This window comes from Protopterus annectens, chromosome 1.part1 (assembly GCF_019279795.1).
Source record: "Protopterus annectens isolate FY-2018-M chromosome 1.part1, PAN1.0, whole genome shotgun sequence".
Lineage (NCBI taxonomy): Eukaryota > Metazoa > Chordata > Ceratodontiformes > Protopteridae > Protopterus > Protopterus annectens.
The window spans coordinates 536587359-536609895 of NC_056726.1; the positions used below are offsets into that span (position 1 = coordinate 536587359).

Sequence of the window (22537 nt, forward strand, 5' to 3'; positions counted from 1 at the left end):
CACTTCTATGGGCTAGACTTGTAAAGGCTCCAGGGCCATTAGCTTAGTACACACCTATGAACCTATTAAGGAATGGGTAGTGGAGGTTATTCAGGAGCTATTAGAGAGGCTAGAAATTTCCTCTGAAAATATAGCTAGGGAGTGGGATAAAATTAAGGTGGAGTTTAAAGTAGGGTGGAAATAAAAGAAGGGGAGCTATGGTTGAGAAGTAACAAGAATTATTTAGAGGGACTGACATGCTAAAGTATTGCAGAATAGGGGGAATCTCACAGAACAAGAGGATCAACTGCAGAATGCTAAGCAGAAAATAAGGGATTACCTCGATAATATGCACAAGTTTAGAAAGATTGCTGTTGAGCAACTGTTTTTGATAACAATAGAGCACAAAGTCTTTTAGCACAACTCAGGCAACAGAAAGTAGAAACGGCTGTTGCTAAGCTTAGGGAGCCTATAAGAAGGAAGGTAACAGATCCTGTAGAGGTATTAGAAATAGTTTGGAAATTTTAAGAAAATCTGTACAAAGCAGAGAAGTACGGAAATTAAGAAAATATACTAATGGAAATGTTTATGAAAGAATTAATGTGCCATGGCTAGAAGTAGCTGAGGCTCGTATACTAATGGTTAGGATAGGAGGAGATGAGGTAAAAATTGTGGTGTATAACCAATATGCAGAAGAGTCCCCAGGAACAGATGCCATTCCTGTGGAAGTTTGAAAGCTAGGAGGGAAAAAAATGATAAATATCTAGAAGGTGGTGTTTAACAGTATTTTAGGAGGAGGAGAAGTACCAATATTCTGGAAGAAAGCAGTGGTAACTGTAATACCTAAAGAGGGTAAAGATCCATCAGCCCAGCTTCATATAGACCCATGTCAATATTAAACCATGATTATAAAGTGTTCATGTCTATGATGGCTAAGAGTGACAGAAGTAATGCCAAAATTGATAGATGTGGATCAGTGTGGTTTTGTGGAGGGCATGCAAACATTTGACAACCTTAACAGAGTACTGATGATCCAGAGGAGGCAGAATGTAAGAAAATGCCATTGTGTGTGGGTCTTGATGCATTTGACAGAGAAAGCTGGGACGTTGTGAGCATGGCAATGGAAGCATTTGAATTTCCTTTAAAATTAGAAGGTTGATTAGGAAGATATATGAGGGATCAGAGGTGAAAAGTAAAGTGGGTGGGGTCCTCTCTGATAATTTCTGGAACCAGGCAGTGGTATCCTCTTTCCCCTTTGTTATTTGCATTATACGAAGAACCATTGGCAAAGAAAATAAGGGACTCGTGATATTTAAGGATATAATTGGTATGGTAGTCAAGAAAAGCTGGCTTTATTTTCAGATGATATTTTATACCTGACAAAAACAGAGACACATTACAGTGTTGTGGAATATTTTGAGAAAGTTTCAGATCTTTTCATGGTACAAAATTAAGGTAAAACAAAGGCAATAGCAGTAAATTGTATACCCACACACAAATTGGTTCAGCAATATCCTTATTTATGGGGATATGATAAAATGAAGTATTTAGGAGTATGGATTAAAAATTATTGTGGTGTCACAGCTAAGTATGTGTGGGAAGAGACTAAATAAAAGATAATATGAAAACCAAGAATATGGAAGTTTGTTATATGGCTATGGATAGTAACATACAAGCAGTCAAAATGTTTTTAATCCCTTTAGTCTTATATGCAAGTCAGGCATATTTTTATCAACCAGAGAGGTTGTGGATAGCAGTTAATAAAGAGGTGAAGGACTTTATCTGGGAGGGGAAGATGGCAATAGTCAAGTGGGATAAGATGATTCTTCCATAGAACAGGGCGGCTTGGGATTACCTAATTTGAAGGGGTATTTCAGAGCTACATAGTTAAGGCTCCTATACATAGCACAATCAGAAAACTATAATTCAGAGTGGAAAGTGTGATGTTGAAACGGGGGAAGCTGAAGAAACAAGGATAGACTGGAATTTTGGATGTAGGTGTTTAAGGAGGATAACAATAATCATACAAAATATTATATCCGTAAAGTAGCAGAAGGTATTCTAAGAAATAAACCAACACAGGAATGGAGAAAGGAGATTCTGCCCATAGGGATGACTGCAATTAAGGTATAGACAAATAGACAAGGGGCTTATTGGAGAAAACTGGCAAAGGAACCAAGGTATTGGGAACAAATAACTAGAGAAGGAACGATCATAGAATGGGAAGAGGCTAAGTTTTTATTTGTACTGCTGGTTAGAGATTGCCTTCCCTGTCAAGGATTGCTATCAGAGTATAGACAAAGAAAAAGAAGCAAGGGGGTCCTAAACAAAAGACCAGCACTGGTAGGGTTTTTAGTAGAATCTAGACCAGAAGCTGCCATTAAAAAAGGAATAATTAGTAGAGCATATAAAATATTGCATGATAACTATAAGAATCAATCAGAGGAGATTAGAAAGGATTGTGAAAAGAGATTAAATAAACAATTCACACAAAACAATGGTGGGATATATGTACGTCTCCCAAATGTGCAACAAAAGCTAGAAGATTTAGGAGTTTTGCTTGGAAATGTTTACATAGATGGTTTTATACCCCAAGTAGACCCCAGATAATTTTTCCTCCGATAGCAAATGTTGGAGGTGTGACGGGGGAAGAAAGAAGTAATTGGGAACATGTTTTCTGGGAGTTATGTGAGTTGGCAGAAAAGGATTCCCTGTGGGATGCACTGTCTGAGATGCTTGGTGGGCACATTGGTGTTACGAGGGAGATGATTTTTCTGAGCTGTGATACTAAATCAGAATTGCCTAGAAATGGTAAGACCTTGCTGTCTGTGAGTATGGTGTCTGACAAAAAAGAGCAATTACCAGAAAATCTAAGCCAACTATATTAGTAGTAGTGAATATAGTAGCAAAGGTAAAGCAACTGGAATTGAGCTCTTTAGAAAAAGGTAGGAGCAAAGTACAAGGAAAATGGGAATTGTGAGAACAATATCTACAGTGGTGAAATGAGGTTTAAGAGAGAGCAGTACTTAAATGAGCTATGTAATGTTTGACTGGTAATAATTGGGTGGATTATTAGTCATGTATAATGTTTGCAACTGGGAGTGTCAGTATAATTTGTGATGTAAAATGCTTGCAACTAGGTTTGTCAGTGTGGTTTTATTTTCATTTATATAAATGTATGCTTGTTTATGTTGTAAGTCAGTGGTCTCCAACCTTTTTTGCACCAAGGACCGATATCCAGTGTAAGACAATTTTCCACAGACCGGCCGTTTCTCGGTGCACATAATAAAGTAGATATTTATTTATGTATTTGATATTTGTTTAACGAGGAGGCCAGACCTGAGGAGAAAAGCTCCAAAGTATAATAAGACGGTTGGCAATAATTATCAAAAATTAAAAGCGTACATTCTGCTTAACAGCATAGCATTGATCTTCTGTGGTTGAGATGTAAGTAAACCTAATGGCAACCTTACTGATTTTGTTAATTTTAGCACTTGAATTTGCTTATTCATGCTCAGCATTGTTCAGAACTTGCTGTAAGCACTAAATAAGCTACTGATTACTGTAGCACTTAAACTTCCTCATTACCGAGAGGAAAACCGTTTTTGCACTTACTTTCCTCACTTAGAGAAAAACAGCTCTTGTACTCACTTTCCTCGCTTATCTAGAGGAAAATAGTTTTTATTCAGGCATGTCCAAGGGTCAGCTCCTAGTCTTCTCTCCTGTGTATTTGATGAATCTGGGCATCTTGGGGAAGGGGCAATGTAGAAATTGCCTCATGTACACAGACAGCCCTCTCCTCCTACCACTCAACACTACAACCTGTGAGAGATGCATTTATCTAGCCAAACTGGAGGTAAAGCTCTCTCCAACCAAGACAAAACTTGACATTCAAGAGGAGAACGTAAACAACTTGCACCACACCACACTTATCACATAGTCTCACTAAATCTACACCACCAAAATCCACACACACAAACACAAAACATTCACGGAGGCTCTCAATAATCTGCCCAAGCAACAGAGACCTCCAAAGCAGAAACATAAGTAACTTCCACCCCCCCCCAACACAACCCAAATGACACACAACCCACAGACTCCGTGTGCCACTCAACCACAGCCAATAAGGCAAAACGACGTATCCAACACACACTAGTCATAGGTGACTCTATAGTCAGGCACACTGATGTCCCACTCACCAGGCTAAACAAGGAGAAAGTTACTGTCAGCTGCCTGTCGGGTGCCAGGATCCACCACGTAACCCACGCACTCAGGTCCCTCCACAACAAGTACAAATATGACTCGTCATTGTCCATGTTGGTGTGAACAACCTGAGACGTACCTCCCTGGACTACATGAAGAGGGACATGGAAGAGCTCTCCAGTCTTGTAGCCCAGGCAGGTATGACCCTAGTCCTGAGTAGCCTTCTGCCATCGCCCAGAATGATACCGCAGTACAAGGACAAAATGATTGACTTCAACAATTTGCTAAGCTTCTGGTATCATTCTAAGGAGATCCAGTATCTGTCTGTTTGGGATGACATGGTCGACAGACCACGATGCTTTGCCAGAGATGGCCTGCACCTGTTGCCCCTGGGATTCCAGATACTGGCTAAGGCTCTTGCTGCCCGTAGTGTTTTTAGGCAATGTTCAAATGACAAATTCACCACCATAACAGGAACAGGCAAACAAAAACTGAGGGTAATGCTACTCAATGCTAGAAGTCTGAATCTCAAAATGCACTCACTCGAGGCACTCCTTAAAATGGAGAACATAGATATCTGTGCAGTGACTGAGACCTGGTTCAAGGCTCCAGAGAGCACCCCTGCACTACCAGGCTATAACTCGTACCACACTTTTTGGCCATGTAACCTGGACCGGAGCACCAAAGGCGGAGATGTGTCCATATTCATTAAGGATATCCACACCTCCAGGCTAGTTGCTCAGCATAATGCATCCGAGGTTATCCAAGTGCAACTAACTCTGCGCAAAACTGCAATCCAAATTGTAGCTTGCTACAGATCCCCCACCATGTCCCATGATTCCAACTCCTCTTTTCTTGATGTACTGAAAAATGTTAAGGTTCAGCCAAACACCCTAATAATGGGTGATTTCAACTACCCCACCATTAACTGGGAAAACTACTCATGTACCAACTCCTTCACACAACACTTTCTGGAATTCATAAACTCCAGTGCCCTGGATCAACTTATCCTCACCCCCACCAGGGGCAACAATATCACAGACCTAGTCATTACCAACATGATTGACCCATGTTCCACACCTGAAGTCAACTCCTCGTTGGTCCGATTCGACCATAAGCTAATCACCCTTGTTATCCACATCCTGCCACCACCCCCCATTAAGGAAACCATGGTAAAAAATTTCTCCAAAGCCAACTTCATGCTTAAGACAGAAGTGGTGAACTTCATGACACCCATGCAGATGGACAATACATTTACAACTGCTGAATCCTGCACAAATGTACTCTCTAAGCACTTAAACGAGTGCATGGTTTGTGCTATCCCAAACAGAACCAAGACACTATCCTCCAAAAAAAGGAAGCCAGTCTGGTGGTCCCCTGCCATAAACAAACTGTACAACAGAAGGAAGAAAATGTTGCAAAAGAGAGTAAAATCCCATGAGTGGAGGAGCTCCCTGGTCAGCCTCAGTAAGAAGCTGAGATCCATTATAAGATCCTCCAAAGCTAGCTATGAAAACAAAATCACCACTCATTCTAAGGACAACCACAAAGCCTTCTATAGCCATGTCAAGAATCTCATTGGCAACATCCACATCCGCTCTGAGTTGCAGCACAACAGCATGAAAATTACAGAACCAACTGATATTGCCAACATCCTGGCAGATAGGTTCAGTACTAACTTTACCCCCTCTCACCACCTAAAGGGCCCATATCTATACAGGAAGAATGCAGAGTCCCTGTAATCACAACTACACAGGTAAAAGCTGCGCTCTCTAAAGCCAAAAACACAGCATCCTTGGGACCGGACAACATCCCAGGCTGCATTTTACACGAACTTCAGAATGAACTGGCTCCCCACCTAAGCACCATGTTCAATCATAGCCTCGCATCAGGCTTTGTGCCCACTGAATGGCATACAGAGCAACAGTTATCCCACTCCACAAAGGGGGAGCCACCACTGATCCCAGGAACTATCACCGTATTAGCCTGACGAGCCTGGTCTGCAAGGCCATGGAACATATCATCATGGAACTCATAAACAAAGACATTGGTAACCTCCAACCTGTGGATCCCACCCAGTTTGGGTTTGTGAAAGGCAGATCATGCCTCCTGAACCTGATAGACTTCTTTGAGGCAGTCACCAAAGCCGTAGATGAGGGTAAAGTGGTTCACACAGCCTATCTTAACCTCGCCAAGGCTTTCGACACCATGCCCCATTCTGGAATTATAGCTAAACTTACTAAACTAGGTATAAATCCCTACGTCACAAGATGGGTTGCCATCTGGCTCACTGACAGAACCCACATTGTAAAAGTTGCACAATTCAAATCTGACCTCAAACCAGTGACAAGTGGAGTACCACAGGGTTCAGTCCTGGGGCCTCTCCTGTTTGGTATCTACTTCTCTGAAGTACAGACTAACACAGAATGCCTCTGGCTAACAAATTTCGCAGATGACTGCAAACTAGGAGCCATAGTCGAGTCCCCAAATGATGTGGAAATCCTACAGAAGGGCTTCGCTGAGACAGATGCCTGGTGTCAGAGCCATGGCCTCAAGCTCAATGCCAAAAAGTGCATTGTCATCCCCTTTGGTAAAAACTCTGTACCCATGAACTACTACATAGACAGCAGTCTACTTGACACCGAATGTGTGATGAGACCTTATGACCCAGGTGGACAGTAGTCTGTCCTTTGATAGTCACATCGCCGCAGTCGTCGGAAGTCCTTCTGCGTGGCACACCTCATCATAAAAAAGGTTCTCATCCATGAAAAAAAAGGTCATTGTTCCCCTCTACTCAACACTCATTAGACCATTATAGAGTACAATGCCCCTTTTGGAATGTACCTCACAAGACATCTGCAGCAGCTGGAAAGGCCACAGAAATACCTCACAAAGGATTACTGGCTCAAACAGATGCCCTACACTGACCATCTCAAAAAACTCCAGCTTTACTCCATAGCATATCGCCTACTCTGAGGTGATCTCTGCCTAACATGTAAAGCTATGTCAAACCCAGAGCTGTTGGACATGCTACACCTAAAGAAATCCCAATCCCTCCGAGCTACATGCTCTAGGGACCTAAACCTTGTCACCACAATAAACGGGACATGCTGGAAGGATAGATTCCTGTCCCAGAGACTTTCCAAAATCTGGAACAGGCTACCAATCTATGTCAAGCAAAGTTCTTCATTAGCGCTCTTCAAGAAAAATCTTGAGTGGATGGGAAATGGGAAATACACCCCGGGGATCACTTCTGTGTCTCTACTAGACATTGGTACAGGAAAATAACTTTCTTGGGGGGAGTAAGCCAGGAAACCTTGTTGGCTAGGCTTACGTAAGCCTTCTGGCTGATAGCCTACTACCTACCTATGAACCTATTTAAAATCTGTCCCTATTTGGCTGTGTCCAGCATACCTCTCAACTGTACAGATTTTCAACGAATGTCCAGATTTTTGCCTCATATTTTTGGTCTTTTTCTCATAAAATTGTTTTCTGGCACATCACTGGCAGATCATTGAGGCTGAAGTCAGAAAATAATGACAGACATTTCGTACTACTTCCCCTCCAGAAAATTCATGCTAATGCAAAACCTGTATTCCTATCAACTTTCGAAGTTTGTAAGAGCAGTACTTAAAGGGGTCCCTCTTTTAGGCCTTTGTCCCCTCATTATTTTTGGCTTTGTCCAGATTTCTTGATCTAAGTAAGAGGCTGAGAGGTATTCATACCTCTCAATTGAAGAGATTTTTGCAGAATGTCCAGATTTTTCCCTCTGAGTTCTGGTCTATTCGTCATAACTTTTGTGATTTTCTGGCAAATCACTGGGATGATCTGAGGACTGAAGTCACTAAATAATGATATACATTTGTATTTCAGACCTCAATATCCTTCAGAAAAATGCACAAGACAAAATCATGTGGTTATAAGAGCAATATTTAAAATCTGCCCCTATTTGCCTCCCCCCCCCCATTCTGTTAGACTTTGTCCAGATGTTTTGCACTACTAACAGGTTGAGAGGTGTGTGTGGGTGAGAGAGGGGGGGGAGGAGTGAAGAGTGAGAGGGATCGCTGGCAGCAGTGAGGTTTGTGTATTCGTCCATACCACACACGGTCTCTCTTGCATTCATTCACATATCCCTCTCACTCTTTTCCGATCTCTCACACAGTCACTTCCTCATTCGCTCACACATCACTCTTGCTCACTCCTGATCAAACATACACTTAGTCACATCCTCATTCATACCTGCATTCATTCGCACATCGCTCTCTCTCCTGATCGCACGCACACACGCATGCATGCACGCACACATACACAGTCACTTCCTCATTCATACCTGCATTCATTCACACATCGCTGTCTGTCACACCCACATGCTACACACCCACTTACACATTCATTCATACATCGCTGTCACTGTCTGTCACACCCACACACCACACACCCACTTATGCATTCATTTATACATCAATCTCACTGTCCTGATCTCACACATACATAGTCACTTCCTTATTCATAATAACTGCATTCATTCACGCATCGCTCTCACTTTTATGATCTCACACACAAACACACAGAGATTCTTTTGCTTTCATGCACGCATTCACTCATGCACGCAGAAAGACACTCATACAGGCATTCACTTACCTGATGGCCCAGTACCGGTCCGCAGCCCGGTGGTTGGGGACCGCTGTTGTAAGTGATGGTTTAGTAAAGATGTTTAAAAAAAAAGTGGCTGGAATTGTATAATTTATGTAATGTTGATTAGGTTATATGATATATAGCAATATATGTGAAGCATAATGTTTGCTAATTTTAACTTGTTAATACAGTTTGATTACTTTTATATAAATGTAAATATGCCTATGAAACAACTGATAATTCAGTAAAGGTGTTAAAAACTTTCAGTGTTATGGTCTCGTCCTTCTGATGATCATCTTCTTCCACTTTTGACTCATTAATTTCTTCCATTTTGGGGAGTGTGATTTTACTGTATCTCTGAAGGTAGGTGTGCCCTTCTCCAGTAGGAGAGTTGTTTTTAGCAGCACTTCCTAGTTAAGGTCATCACCCCCTGAAGGCAGAAGCCAAGGAGTGTTCCATATTGTGGCTGGGATATATATATTTTTTTAATTCATGTAGGTAAATCAAATTTTAATGGGGTTGAATTGTACCTAACTGGGCATGGAGCACTGAATGATGTCTCGTCTATCAACACATGTACAGTTCCTTGAGTGTGATGTGAGGAGCTTTTTGGATTTCCCCAGGTAATGCACACATGATTGTAGCATCACACTCCAGGCTTCACTGGACGGTGCAGCCTGTGGCAGGAAGTCACACCATTGCACTGAGACAGGAGGGTTGACAGGCATTGACTTATCAACCCTTCTTCCATCCAGTTGACTATTTTATTTATTTAATCAATTATCTAGTTGTAACTGATACTCTGCTAGTTGTGATAGCTATTTGAATCCTCTTATGTTAACAGAGAGTACAAGTGATAAGTAAATTATCCAGTCTGTTCTTACTGCATTATCATTTGTTAAAGACAAGTAGATAGAGTAATGTTAGGAGCTACTATACATTTTCTTACCGCAGACATTATTTCATTTGTGTTTGGACATTTCCATGTAGGAAAACACATGCTCTAGTTTTGCACCATAATAAAACTAACAGTAAGACCTGACCTGAGCATTAGTTTCCTGAAACATTCTCATTTTCTTTGCATGTTCCGATTGAAGATTGTATGTGTCTTGTGCATTTATCTTGCCTTTTAGTGTCCCCATTGTTTCTCCTTTGGTATTCTTGTCAGACATTACATAACTCTAGATTGAAGCTTCTTATCTTCCTTGTTTTTTTGACATACTTCTACATTATATCAAGCTGGTATTTGTGATTAAATATGTAATGCCTTGATCAGATGGTGATTTTACTTTGCTGCTACATGCTGTAGCAAGCATTAACATTTTTTCTGATGTAAGTAAATTTTATCTTGTGATTGTAGGTTCGAGCAGTGTACTCCAAGGGAGGTTGGTTTGCTAAGGGAATGAAGCTAGAAGCAATTGATCCTCTAAACCTTGGTAACATCTGTGTGGCCACAGTGCAAAAGGTACTGTTAAGTTCTTATTTTGTTAATGCCTGTCAAATGTACATTTTTATACTGCTGTCAAAGGGCTTCAGCAAGAAAAAGTCATGTAGCATGTTATTTATTATTATAGGCAAGTCAACAATTGTATGTGTGCACTTTATCATTATAGCTGTAGTGTAAAGGTTGTTGTGTCTTTCGGCTTTTCCCGGTTAGGGGTCGCCACAGCGGAACTCCGGTGCGCTAATGATTGGTAGTTGATTTTTACGTGCCGAGTTACCAGCCCTGATGCACAACCTTCAATGATGGTACGCCCATTCACGCATGTCTCCGCGCAGAAGATGCTCTAGCTGAGAATCGAACCGGACAGCGTCTTACTGTGAGGTGACAACGCTACCACAGCACCACCACCGTGGTCTAGTTGTACTGTAAAGGTATGGGATGAAAATGTAGAAAGTACATTTTTCTTGTGATGTGAAGATTGTGAAACTGATATGCTTGAACTGATGTTCTTGAATAAAGTCTTTATTTTAAAGCAGCAGATCTTAATTTTCAGAGGAGTGTTTTGAGGATGGATAATAAGCAACATTGACACCACAAAAATATTAAAAATATACTGTCTTTGCCACATTTCCATTTCCCTGTCTTTGAGTACACAGCACATGTGGAACTGCTTGACCTTCTGACATTTTAATTTCTTTTAAACATTGATCAATAATACAGTACTACTGTTCTACTGTTCTCTCAAACATTCTTTCTTTTTATCATGGCAAGCCTTTGTCCAGTCTCGAATAGTTTTCTACCTCTTTATACCTTCCAGATAGCATCTCTTTTAAACATCTATCTGCACCTTTCCTCTGTTCATTCATTTAGATTATATCTATAAAAAAGTACTACTGCAGTACTGTTACTACCCTATTTTATTGTAACCTTGCTAAAATTGTTTACTTGAATATAAATGTGCATGTATGCTGTAGTTAAGGTGGTAGTGCATATTTTAAAACTCAAACTTCATATCTTCATATATATATATATATATATATATATATATATGTGTGTGTGTGTGTGTATGTATATACATAAACTTCCTATATCTGCCACTGTCCATGTTGGTGTGAATGACCTGAGATGTACCTCCCTGGACTACATGAAAAGAGACATGGAGGTGCTCTCCAATCTTGTAGCCCAGGCAGGTATGACCCTAGTCCTGAGTAGCATCCTGCCATCACCCAGAATGATACCACAAAACAAGGACAAAATGAGTGACGTCAGCAGTTGGCTAAGCTTCTGGTGTCATTCTAAAGGGATCCAGTGTCTGCCTGGGATGACATGATTGACAGACTATGATGCTTTGCCAGAGATGGCCTGCACCTGTCGCCCTTGGGATTCCAGATACTGGCTAAGGCTCTTGCCACCCCTATAATGCCTTTTTTAGGCAAAGCTGAAATGACAAATTCTCCACCGTAACAGGTACAAGCAAGCAAAATCTGAGGGTAATGCTACTCAGTGCTAGAAGTCTAAACCTCAAAGTGCACTCACTCGAGGCACTCCTTAAAATGGAGAACATCGACATCTGTGCAGTGACAGAGACCTGGTTCAATGCTCCAGAGAGCACCCCTGCATTACCAGGCTATAATTCATACCACACCTTTCAGCCGCTAAACCTGGACCGAAACAGCAAAGGCGGAGGCATGTCCATATTCATTAAGGATATTCACACCTCCAGGCTAGTTGCTCAGCATAATGCATCTGAGATTATCCAAGTGCAACTAACTCTGGGCAAGACCACAGTCCAAATTGTAGCTTGCTACAGATCCCCTACCATGCCCCAGGATTCCCACTCCTCATTTATTGATACGCTAGAAAATATTAGGGTACAACCTAACACCCTAATAATGGGCGATTTCAGCTACCCCACCATTAACTGGGAAAACTACTCATTTGCCAACTCTTTTGCTCAACATTTTCTGGAATTCATAAATTCTACCACCTTGGCTCAACTTATCCACACCCCCACCAGGGGCAGCAATGTCCTAAACCTGGTCATTACTGACATGGACTACCAGTAGTCCAAATCAGAGGTCAATTTCTCGTTGGTCAGATCTGACCACAAGCTAATCACCCTAGACATCCACATCCCACCCCCACCCGCCATTAGGGAAACCACCGTAAAGAATTTTTCCAAAGCCAACTTCTTGCTTCTTAAGACAGAAGTGGCAAACTTCATGACACCCATGCAGATGGACAATAGAGGTATGACTGCTGACTCCTACACAAATGCACTTTAATAGGCTCTTACACGAGTGCATGGATCGTGCTGTCCCTAATAGAACCAAGATGCTATCCTCCAAAAAAAAGAAGTCAATCTGGTGGTCCCCTGCCATAAACAAAACTCTACAACAACAGAAGAAAGAAACTACTGCAAAAGAGAGTGAAATCCCATGATTGGAGGAACTCCCTGGCCAGCCTGAGTAAGAAGTTGAGATCCCTCATAAAATCCTCCAAAACTAGTTAAGAAAACAAAATCGCCATTATTTCTAAAGACAACCACAAAGCATTCTGTAGCTATGTCAAGAATCTCAATGGCAACACTCAGATCTGCTGTGAGTTGCAGCACAATGGCACTAAATATACAAGACCAACTGATATTGCCAACATCCTGGCAGATAGGTTCAATGCTAACTTTACCCCCCTCTCACCCCCTAGAGGGCCCATCTCTATACCGGAAGAATGCAAAGTTCATGTAATCACAGCTGCACAATTAAAAACAACACTCTCCAAAGCCAAGAACACAGCATCCATGGGATCTGACAACATCCCAGGCTGCGTTCTACATGAAGTACAGAACAAACTGGCACCCCACCTAAGTACCATGTTCAATCATAGCCTCACCTCAGGCTTTGTGCCCACTGAATGGCACACAGTGATGAATATCCTGCTCCACAAAGGGGGATCCACTATGGACCCTGGGAACTACCGCCCGATTAGCCTGACGAGCCTGGTCTACAAGGCCATGGAACGTATCATCATGGAACTTATAAACAAAGACACTGGTAATCTCCAAACTCTGGACCCCACCCGTTTCGGGTTTGTAAAAGGCAGATCATGTCTCCTAAACCTGATAGACTTCTTTGAAGCAGTCACCAAAGCCGTGGATGAAGGTAAGGTGGTTCACTCAGCCTATCTAGATCGCGCCAAGGCTTTCGACAACATCACCCACTCTGGAATTATAGATAAACTCACTAAACTAGGTGTAAATCCCTGTGTGTCAAGATGGGTTGCCAACTGGCTCACTGACCGAACCCACACTGTGAAAGTAGCAGACTCCAAAACAGACTTCAGACCAGTGACAAGTGGAGTACCACAGGGTTCAGTCCTGGGTCCTCTCCTGTTAGCCCGTACTTCAGAGAAGTAGATACCAAACACAGAAGGTCTTTGGCTAATGAAGTTTGCAGATGACTGCAATTTAGGAGCCATAATTGAAACTCCTAACAATGTAGACATCCTACAAAAGGGCCTCACTGAAACAGATGCCTGGTGTCAAAGCCATGGCCTCAAGCTCAGTGCCAAAAAGTGCATTGTTATCCCTTTTGGTAAAAACTCTGTACCCATGAACTACCACATAGGTGGTAGTCTAACACCAAAAGCGTGATGAGACCTTGGGACACAGTTGGACCCAGTAGTGACCGTAGTCAGGAAAGTCTTCTACATGGCACACCTCATCACCAAAATTTCTCATCCAGAAAGAGGTAATTTTTCTCCCCTCTACTCTTCACTCATTAGACCCATATTATAGAGTACAACGCCCCTTTTGGTATGTAGCTCACAAGACATCCACAACAGCTGTAAAGGCCACAGAAATACCTCACAAAGAAGATTACCGGCCTCAAACAAATGCCCTATGCAGACCGTCCCAAAAAACTCCAGCTTTACTCAGTCGCATATCGCCTACTCAGACGCGATCTCTGCTTAACATACAAAGCTATGCCAAGCCCAGAGCTGTTGGACATGCTCCACTTAAAGAAATCCAAATACCTCTGAGCTACACGCTCTAGGGACCTAAACCTTGTCACCACAATAAACAGAACATGCTGGAGGGCTAGATTCTTGTCCCAGAGACTTCCCATACTCTGGAACAGACTACCTATCTATGTCAAACAGAGCTCCTCATTAGCACTCTTCAACAAAAATCTTGATGATTGGATGGGTAATAGGAAATTCACCCCGGGGATCACTTCTGTGGCTCTGCTCGACAGGGGCACAGGTAAATATATTTCTTGGGTGGCGAAAGCCAGGGTACCTTTTTGGCTAGGCTTATATAGGCCCTAGGGGCAATAGCCTAGTACCTACCTTTGAACCTGTTAGCATGTGCTTACACTGTGCCATTCCTACCTCTTACTTTTGGAACTCCTTTTCTACCCCATGCTCCACATTGCTTCTCTACCTCTCCATCTTACTCCTCTTTCTTTAACACACTACACATCACCATCATTAACCAATCTATTCTCCCATTTCTCTCCCTACTCTATCATACAATACCACAAAGTTCCACAATCACTCATTTCAACCCCAAAACCTGCCCCATCTGTTTGTACTCTCCATTCTCCACCTACCACTCTCACTCAACTCCAGCTTCACCATCCCTTTACCTTATCTCTTCCAAACCTACCAAATCCTAGTAATCCCACCTCAAATTTCCTAAACATCTGTATAAATTGATCCCTATCTTACTCATACTCCTCCTCCTAACTTTGAATCCAGTCCAGGTCACTCCCACCACATAACCCCCATAACTTTTCCCGAAACACAAATACCCTCTCTTGTGCATTAATTAATGGCCAAAGCATCTCTCATAAACTTGATCAGATAAACATCTTCCTTACAAGCCACTCGCCCACATTACAGCTGTCACTGAAACTTGGCTCTAGCAAAACACAACTAATTTTCAGCATCTACTTCCCTCCTACAAAATACCTTCATGCCACCAGACCTGGCAATATACAAAGTAGAAGTACTCTCATTCTTTATAACAACAACCTTAAACCAACCACCACTGCACAAGCAAATGCTTCCTCAGATATTGAGTCCAACTGCATCCTTCTAAAACTTCACACCACCAAAGGATCCATCATTTTCTAAATAGCAGTTATCTACCTTCCTCCTCCAGCATTTCTTAACAGATTTAAATCCCTTATAATTACTGTCACCTCATCTGTCTGAAACTATAAAAGTATTGTTGTTCTAGGTGATTTTAACCTAAATTCCGAGGTCTACTGAGCAATGACATTGCTGAGTTCCTAGCCAATATCCAACCATATGCAGTTAGTCAGTGATGCTATTTGTCCAAATCTCCAAACCAACAACTCTCCCTCCTGGATCTACTAATCACCGACACCCCACCATCATCTCCAAAGTATTTGTTTTTCCACCCTCGTTCAGCATCAACTGCCCAGTAACCTTCCAAATTATCCATCACATTAGTCACCAAAAATGGCCCCAAACTAGTTATCTTAAGATTTAAATCCACCATCAATACAGACAACATAAAATAATTTTTATTTTTATTTTACATTTGTTGACCGGGCTAGTCTAGCTGGATACATGACTTTTTTCAGTAGAGGCCCGGGGAGATGAGCTCCAAGACATGGTCTAAATACAATAGTACAAGTTCAAACAACTCAGAAAAAAATATCAATATACTAATAAAAATAGCAACTTTAAAAAGGAAATAAAACTCAACAATGGTATTAAGTAATTAACAGTACAGAGTTTGTAACAGAATATATTATTGAGGAAAAAAAATCATACAACAGTGAATTTTCAAGTATGGAGACATATCAGGTTAGGTCATAGTTAAACAAAGGAAGTTAGGTGAGTAGTAATGTAGCAAAGGAGTTACTTAAGAGAAAGTAAAAAGAGGATATAAAAAAAGAAAAGGGGTAGATTAGAAAAGTATGATAAGATGGAAAAAGAAGTAGCAGAGGCTAGTAAGCACTGGATAGGTTAGATAACTTAGTAGAGGTAGATGACTAGTCTGGTTTTGAACAGGGGCATAGCCAGTGAGTTTTGAGGAGAAGTTTAAGTCTATTTTTAAAGAGAGATAATGAGGTGAGTAAGGAGAGGTCACAAGGGAGAAGATTCCCAGATTTACCTACAGAATTAGAGAAAAGGGAATCCCCAGCTCTGTTAGGTTTAGTGGTGTGGACTAGTAGTTTTTGAGACGAGCTTAAGGACTTCAGATTTGTATAGGGGGTGATTAGGGTAGATAAACTTGCAGTATTAGAAGGTTTATAAAGGATGTTGTGGATAAGGGTGAGTTGGTGAAATTTAATCAGGTGTTGTAGTTCTAACCATCCTAGCTGTTTTAGGTTAATGCAATGATGGGTTCTGAATGGGTTGCCTGTATTAAATTGTGCTATGTTATTATAAGCCATTTCCAATTTGTTGAGGTTATTCTTGGAGAGATTAGTAAAAATGGGAGAGGCATAAAGGAGTGTAGAGATCAAGTGTGTGTGGGCAATTGTAGTTTTAGCAGTGGGGGAAAGGAAGGGTTTTATCCTGTAGAGGGTACCGATTTTTTTATTAACCATCTTTATGGTATTATTGATGTGGATGTCAAAGCTCAGATTATTGTCAATGGTGACACCGAGTAGTTTGGTGGTAGAGTCAGGAGATATAATAGTATCATTGGTAGATGTTACTGAGAATTGGAGAGGGGAGGACTTATGAGTAGGCGTGAAGAGGAGAAGTTTGGTTTTTTTAGGGTTCAAGAGGAGGCAATGCTGAGAGAACCATTGTTCAACTATGTTGAATACTTTTTGGGTGAGAGCATGAAGGTCATGGGATGATGTAGCTCAACATAATAGGGTTGAGTCATCAGCATATTGTATGCAGGTGGCTTGTGGGATAGCTAGATGAAGGTCATTAATAAATATAGAGAAAAGAAGAGGTCCAAGTATGGATCCCAGAGGGACTCCTAAGGTAACAGGTAGAAGGGTGGATAAAGTGTTTTGCCAAAGTACTGCTTGTTGGTTGTCAAGGTAGGATTGGAACCATTTTATGGAAAGTGGGTCTAATGAGAGAGATTTCAGGATGTTTAAGAGAATTTGGTTGTTTACCATGTCGAATGCTTTGGACAGGTCGATGAATAGAGCAGAAGAAAGGTTATTCAGGTTTCGGTGCCTGTTAATATAGTCAGTGAAAGACAAGAAGGCAGTGGTAGTGCTGTGTGAGGGTCTGAAACCATGTTGACAGTTGGAAAGTGAGTTATTTTCAGTTAGATGGTGGAGTATTTGCTTATGGATACACTTCTCCATAATTTTAGCTAGGGGAGAAAGGGCAATGGGGCGATAGTTTGATATTTCTGTGGAATGTCCTCCTTTATGTAGGGGGATTATGTGGGAGACTTTCCATATGGTGGGGATGTAACCTTCAGTAATCGATCTATTTATCAATATGGAAATAGGATAGGCTATGGCCTTGGATGATATCTGTAGATATTCAGAAGGCAGTGGGTCTGCAGAAGAGCATGGTTTCAGTTTATTCAAAAGGGTTTGAATAAATGAGGTTGTAACAGGTTTGAAATGAAAAGGGGGTGGTGGGGTTGAGGAGTATGAGGGTACTGTGAAGGTATTAGGTGTTAGTTGACTGGCTAGTAATTGGATAGTATCTGTAAAAAAGGTATTGAAGGTATTAGCTGTATGGATTGGATTATTCAAGTCTGTATTTTGAGGGTTTGGTGTAGTAGATTTACCTGGGTGCAGTAATTGCTTGATGCTGGCCCAGAATTTCTGTGGGTTGTTGTGATTAGGTTGTTGATATTGTAAGTAGTAGTTTTGTTTATCAGAGAGTATGGCCTTTTTAGTGTCATTTCTTAGCTTTCTAAATGTTAGTTGGTCAGTGGTGTTTTTTGTCATTCTCCATTTGGCCCAGTATTTCTGATGTGAATTTTGTGTTTGGTTTTGCTGGAAAGCCATGGGGCAGGCTTGGCCTTAATTCTTATAGATCTGGTTGGAGCATGGTGATTAAGAATGGCAAGGAATGTAGAATTAAAGAAATTAACGGCTTCATCTAAAGGAAGATGTTTTAAGGGAGCCCAGTTGCAAGCTCTTAAGTTCAATTTTGAATAGATCAGGGTTAAATTTCTTTTTGGATCTAATATGTCTGGTAGAAGTTGGGTTAGAAGTGTTGGTTTTATGTCTAATGATATAGGCGAGTGAGTGGTCACTGATGTCATCAGGGAGGGTTCCAGAGACATAGTAGTGAGTATGATTGTTAGTTAGAATCCAATCTAGTGTGTTAGCTTTCTTGTTAGATTTATTTATTCTGGTGGGGGAGGTAATGGTCTGGGAGAAACCATATAGGTTTATGTGAGTGGTAGGGAGGCTACTACAATAAGTATTCCAGTCAAAATTCATATTGCCTAGGATAATGGTTTCTTGAGGTAGGTGTTGGGCTAGCCAGCAGAGGATATTTTCCAAGGTGGCTATGTTATTTCCAGGGGACAGATACATACAGATAATATAGATTGATTTAGCATTGTTAAGTTCAAGTTTAGTAATGAGAATTTCTGTTTTGGAGTCCAGTGGTATGTTAGTTATAAGTGGTTAGTTGAAAGCCTGATTTAAATAGAATAGCCACACCACCACATTTCTTAGCTACTCTGTCGAGCCTTAGGATATTATATCCAGGTGGGATAATTTCATTATCCTTGATGGCAGGTTTTAGCCATGTTTCAGTTAGGCAAATAATGTCAAAGGTGTACGCTTCTAGGAGAGCATGGAGTTGAGTTAATTTGTTGTTAATGCTACATATGTTGAGATGAGCCAGTAGGAGTGAGTTAGAAGGTCTTGCAAGGGGAGAATTGATAGACTGATTAAGGTAATGAAGAGTGATAGGGGTTGCATTTGGACCTGGGTTAGGATGAATATCACCATCCTTTACTGTGAGAAGTTGTAGTAGATGGCTTGGGATAGGGAGTTTGTTGTAGAGAAATAACAGTCTTTTGAGATATTGTGTATTACATTTAATGTGTAGTGTTCTATGATACATTGATAGTAGGTAGCTAGGTGAGTATGTTATGTTTGCATGGTTATATAGGTGTGGTATGGACTGGGAAGTTGGTTTGTTGTTTGGGGTGGTCTGGTTGTGGATATAATAGGTGCTCATATGAAGAGAGAAAATATGTAAAGGTTAGTAATGGTAGTAGTAAAAGAATGAAGCAGAGTCGAATTTGAAAAGGGATAGTTGAATAGGCCATTTGGAAAGATTAGTTATATGTTGTGACTAGGTAGGGAGGGAAGTGAAAAGGCTGGGAGTGTGCAGTGATAGGAGGGTGTGGTGATTAAAGAGGGGAGTGGTTTGAGATGGGAAATGAGAGAAATTAGCTGATGGGAAATGTGAACTGGGTAATGGGAAGATGCAGAGGTGTGGTTAGAAAGTATAAGAGCAGGACCTCTGGGGGTGGGTGGGAATTGGGGGTAGGGAGAGGAGCGGAGTGAGCCTGCAGGGCGAACGGAGCGGGTAGAGACAAGAGAGGACAGAATGTTGAGAAAAACAATCAGTAAAAGAGCGTATGCTGTAAGGTAGGGTAGTAAAAGAGGTAAGTAAAGAGAAATAGGGTAGAAGTGGGATAAGTATGGGGGGGTTAGTCAGTAAAATATATTTATAGCAGGATGAAGTGGAGTGTACTACAGTAGTCACAGAGAAGAAGTGGAGAATATTTAACCATGAAGCGTGGGCCAGAGGATAAAAAAGAGATAAATAGTTGAGGTAGCAGGCAAGCTGAGAGGGGAGGAAAAAAAACCTTGGAGAGGGTGCCACCTAGTGGTAAAACTCTAAAATTACAGTGGAGGTTGTGAGAGGACAGGCCAGGGATAAAGATTAATAGGCTAGAAGTAAGGTACAGCATTTGTACAGAGGAAAGCTACACAGTCTACACAGGAAAGGCTGCTTAAAGCGACCTATTAGTCACCTTCAATTAGTTGTAGCAGTACTAGACTGGACTAGCAGGTTTAGGATACCAACATACTTTGCTTCCTTTCTTATACTTTGGGGAGCAGGATGGTAGTTGCTATGCTGTAACACTAGCTTGGAGTGGGTCCTTAGCCTTCAGGTCAAAGGAGTCAGATTCCCAAGAACAGGATATGGAGCTCAGTGAGCGGGTGCTTGATAGAAAAATATGAAAGAACAGGTACAGTGGATAAGAATTTGACTTAGTACAGGACTTATAAACATTTGCTCAGGTAGTAAAGTAACATATAACAACAGCAGAGATATGTTGCAAGATTAAATAATTTAACTGTATCTTTGTAGCAAGTCTGTGATATTGGCAAAGGCAAACCTTATCTAACAGTAGTCAAACCAAGTGAGCAGGATTATACATTATAATTAACAGCAGTGTCATTCACCAAGAGTAACAGCATTAAATTATTTAGTGAAATGAATACATAAGCTAATGAATACTTATGTAACCACAAAAAACAGAGTACGAAAAATAACACGCTTCCACACCATTCAAAGCACATATAAAAACATTAAATGTATTTGCAGGGAAAGGCCGGATTTAAATAGCACTAGCATAAAATACTATGAGGTGCAATTTGCTAGCATCACAGCGTGGGAAGGTACAAACCACTACTAGAATGTAACGGGGGTAAACGCTAAGCAGCGTTTTATAGAGGAGGCGATTGTGTGTAACTGCTCACATTCAGGAGCGTTTAGATTAAATTAAGTGATTAAATAACTAGTCCAAACATTCAGCATTAACAAATCAAACAGCTTTCAGCCATCCAGAGGTTTGTGGAATAGGTAGTATAAATTAGCTGCTTGCTTCAGGAGCATCTAGTTATAATTTGTTAATTGAAAAACCAATATTTAATACAGCAAAACAAACAGCACTCAACCATCCAGCATTATGGGGAGGAGGCGATTATATGTGTAAGCACTCACTTCAGGAGAATACCTAGCAACTTTCAACTGGTCTCCCATTACCAACTTACAGAACCCCAATTTGACTGCAATAGCTCTGACACATACCTTCCTTCAACTTCAAGACAAATTCTTCACTCCCACACACAGCCTTTTCAAATACAGCGTATCCTACCCTGGCTAAATACTTAATTTAAAGCTGTGCTCAAATGTAGGGACAATGTATGGTCTTCCTGGAGATAAACCCCCTCACCAAAAAAATCATACTGCCTTTACCTCTGTACATAACCTAGCTAAGCATGCCATCTGAAGGCACAATCCAACTACTTCAAAAATGAAGCAACTTGATCGTCTAGGAAAACCCAAACATTTTGGCAGGAAGTAAGTATTCTCACAGGCTATATATATACAGATCCTACTTTTTCAGCTGTCGCCAACCACACCTCTCAAGGCCAACTGTCAACCTCTGACTTTCTCATAGAATTCAGCTACCTCCCTAGTACTGCAGCCGCTGCCTCTTTCCCCAACTCATCTAGCCCTCTTCCTTTTATCCCCGTCTTCTATTTTAAGAAAATTACACACAAAGAACTCGTTCCCCTGATAGAAAACATACCCCTGGATGCACCTCCTGATGTGTGCAACCTACTCCCTTGGTTTATATCACTCTGCTAAGACTTCCTTGCCACACCTCTTCTATATATTTATAACCTCTGCTTAATTCAAAATACACTGCCAGACATGAAAAACTGCTCTGGTTAAACCCCTTCCCAAATGGCCTCAGCCAGTAAATACCCCCTATTTCCGCCTTATGTCAGCACAGTGGTTTGCATGGTCAGCTGACAGCAACAGGTTCTGCAGTTTGATTCTCAGCTGGGGTGCCTTCTGTGCGAAGTCTTCATTTCCTCCCTGCATTCATTTGGGTTTCCTCCCACGTTACAAAGATGTGTCTGGAACTCTTCTCTTCGGGACTCCGCTGAAAATGGACTTGTTCCAAGTCAGATTTTCCAGGTAAACAAATGTTTAAATAAATAAATAAGTAAAAATCTCCACCCTCTGTACCCTTGGGAAAATACTTGAAAAAGTAATCTGCCACCAGCTCCCCACCTACATCCTTCCCTCTTAAACAGCATGGATTCTGGAAGGGCTGGAGCAGAATGACAGCACTATGGTCAATTACAGATTAAATCATTCTCGACATAGATAAAAGAAAACTTTCAGGAGCTCTCTTCATTCACCTTACCAAAGCTTTTGATCTAATTGGGTTCATACTAGGCTATCTGCCCTAGGGCATTTATAAGCCTAGCCAGAGTATGTTTGGCTTTCGCCACCCATTTTAAATGAATTTTGCTA

General features: G+C 41.2%; 1 protein-coding gene across 1 annotated transcript in view; it reads left to right on the forward strand.

Annotated features, from left to right (window-relative positions):
- L3MBTL2 (L3MBTL histone methyl-lysine binding protein 2) overlaps nt 1–22537 on the forward strand; it is a 1942600-nt gene that overhangs the window by 955036 nt on the left and 965027 nt on the right. The window contains exon 9 of the mRNA XM_044087125.1: nt 10178–10282. Within this exon, the coding sequence (XP_043943060.1) occupies nt 10178–10282 (105 nt within the window). The remainder of the gene's footprint in view (nt 1–10177; nt 10283–22537) is intronic.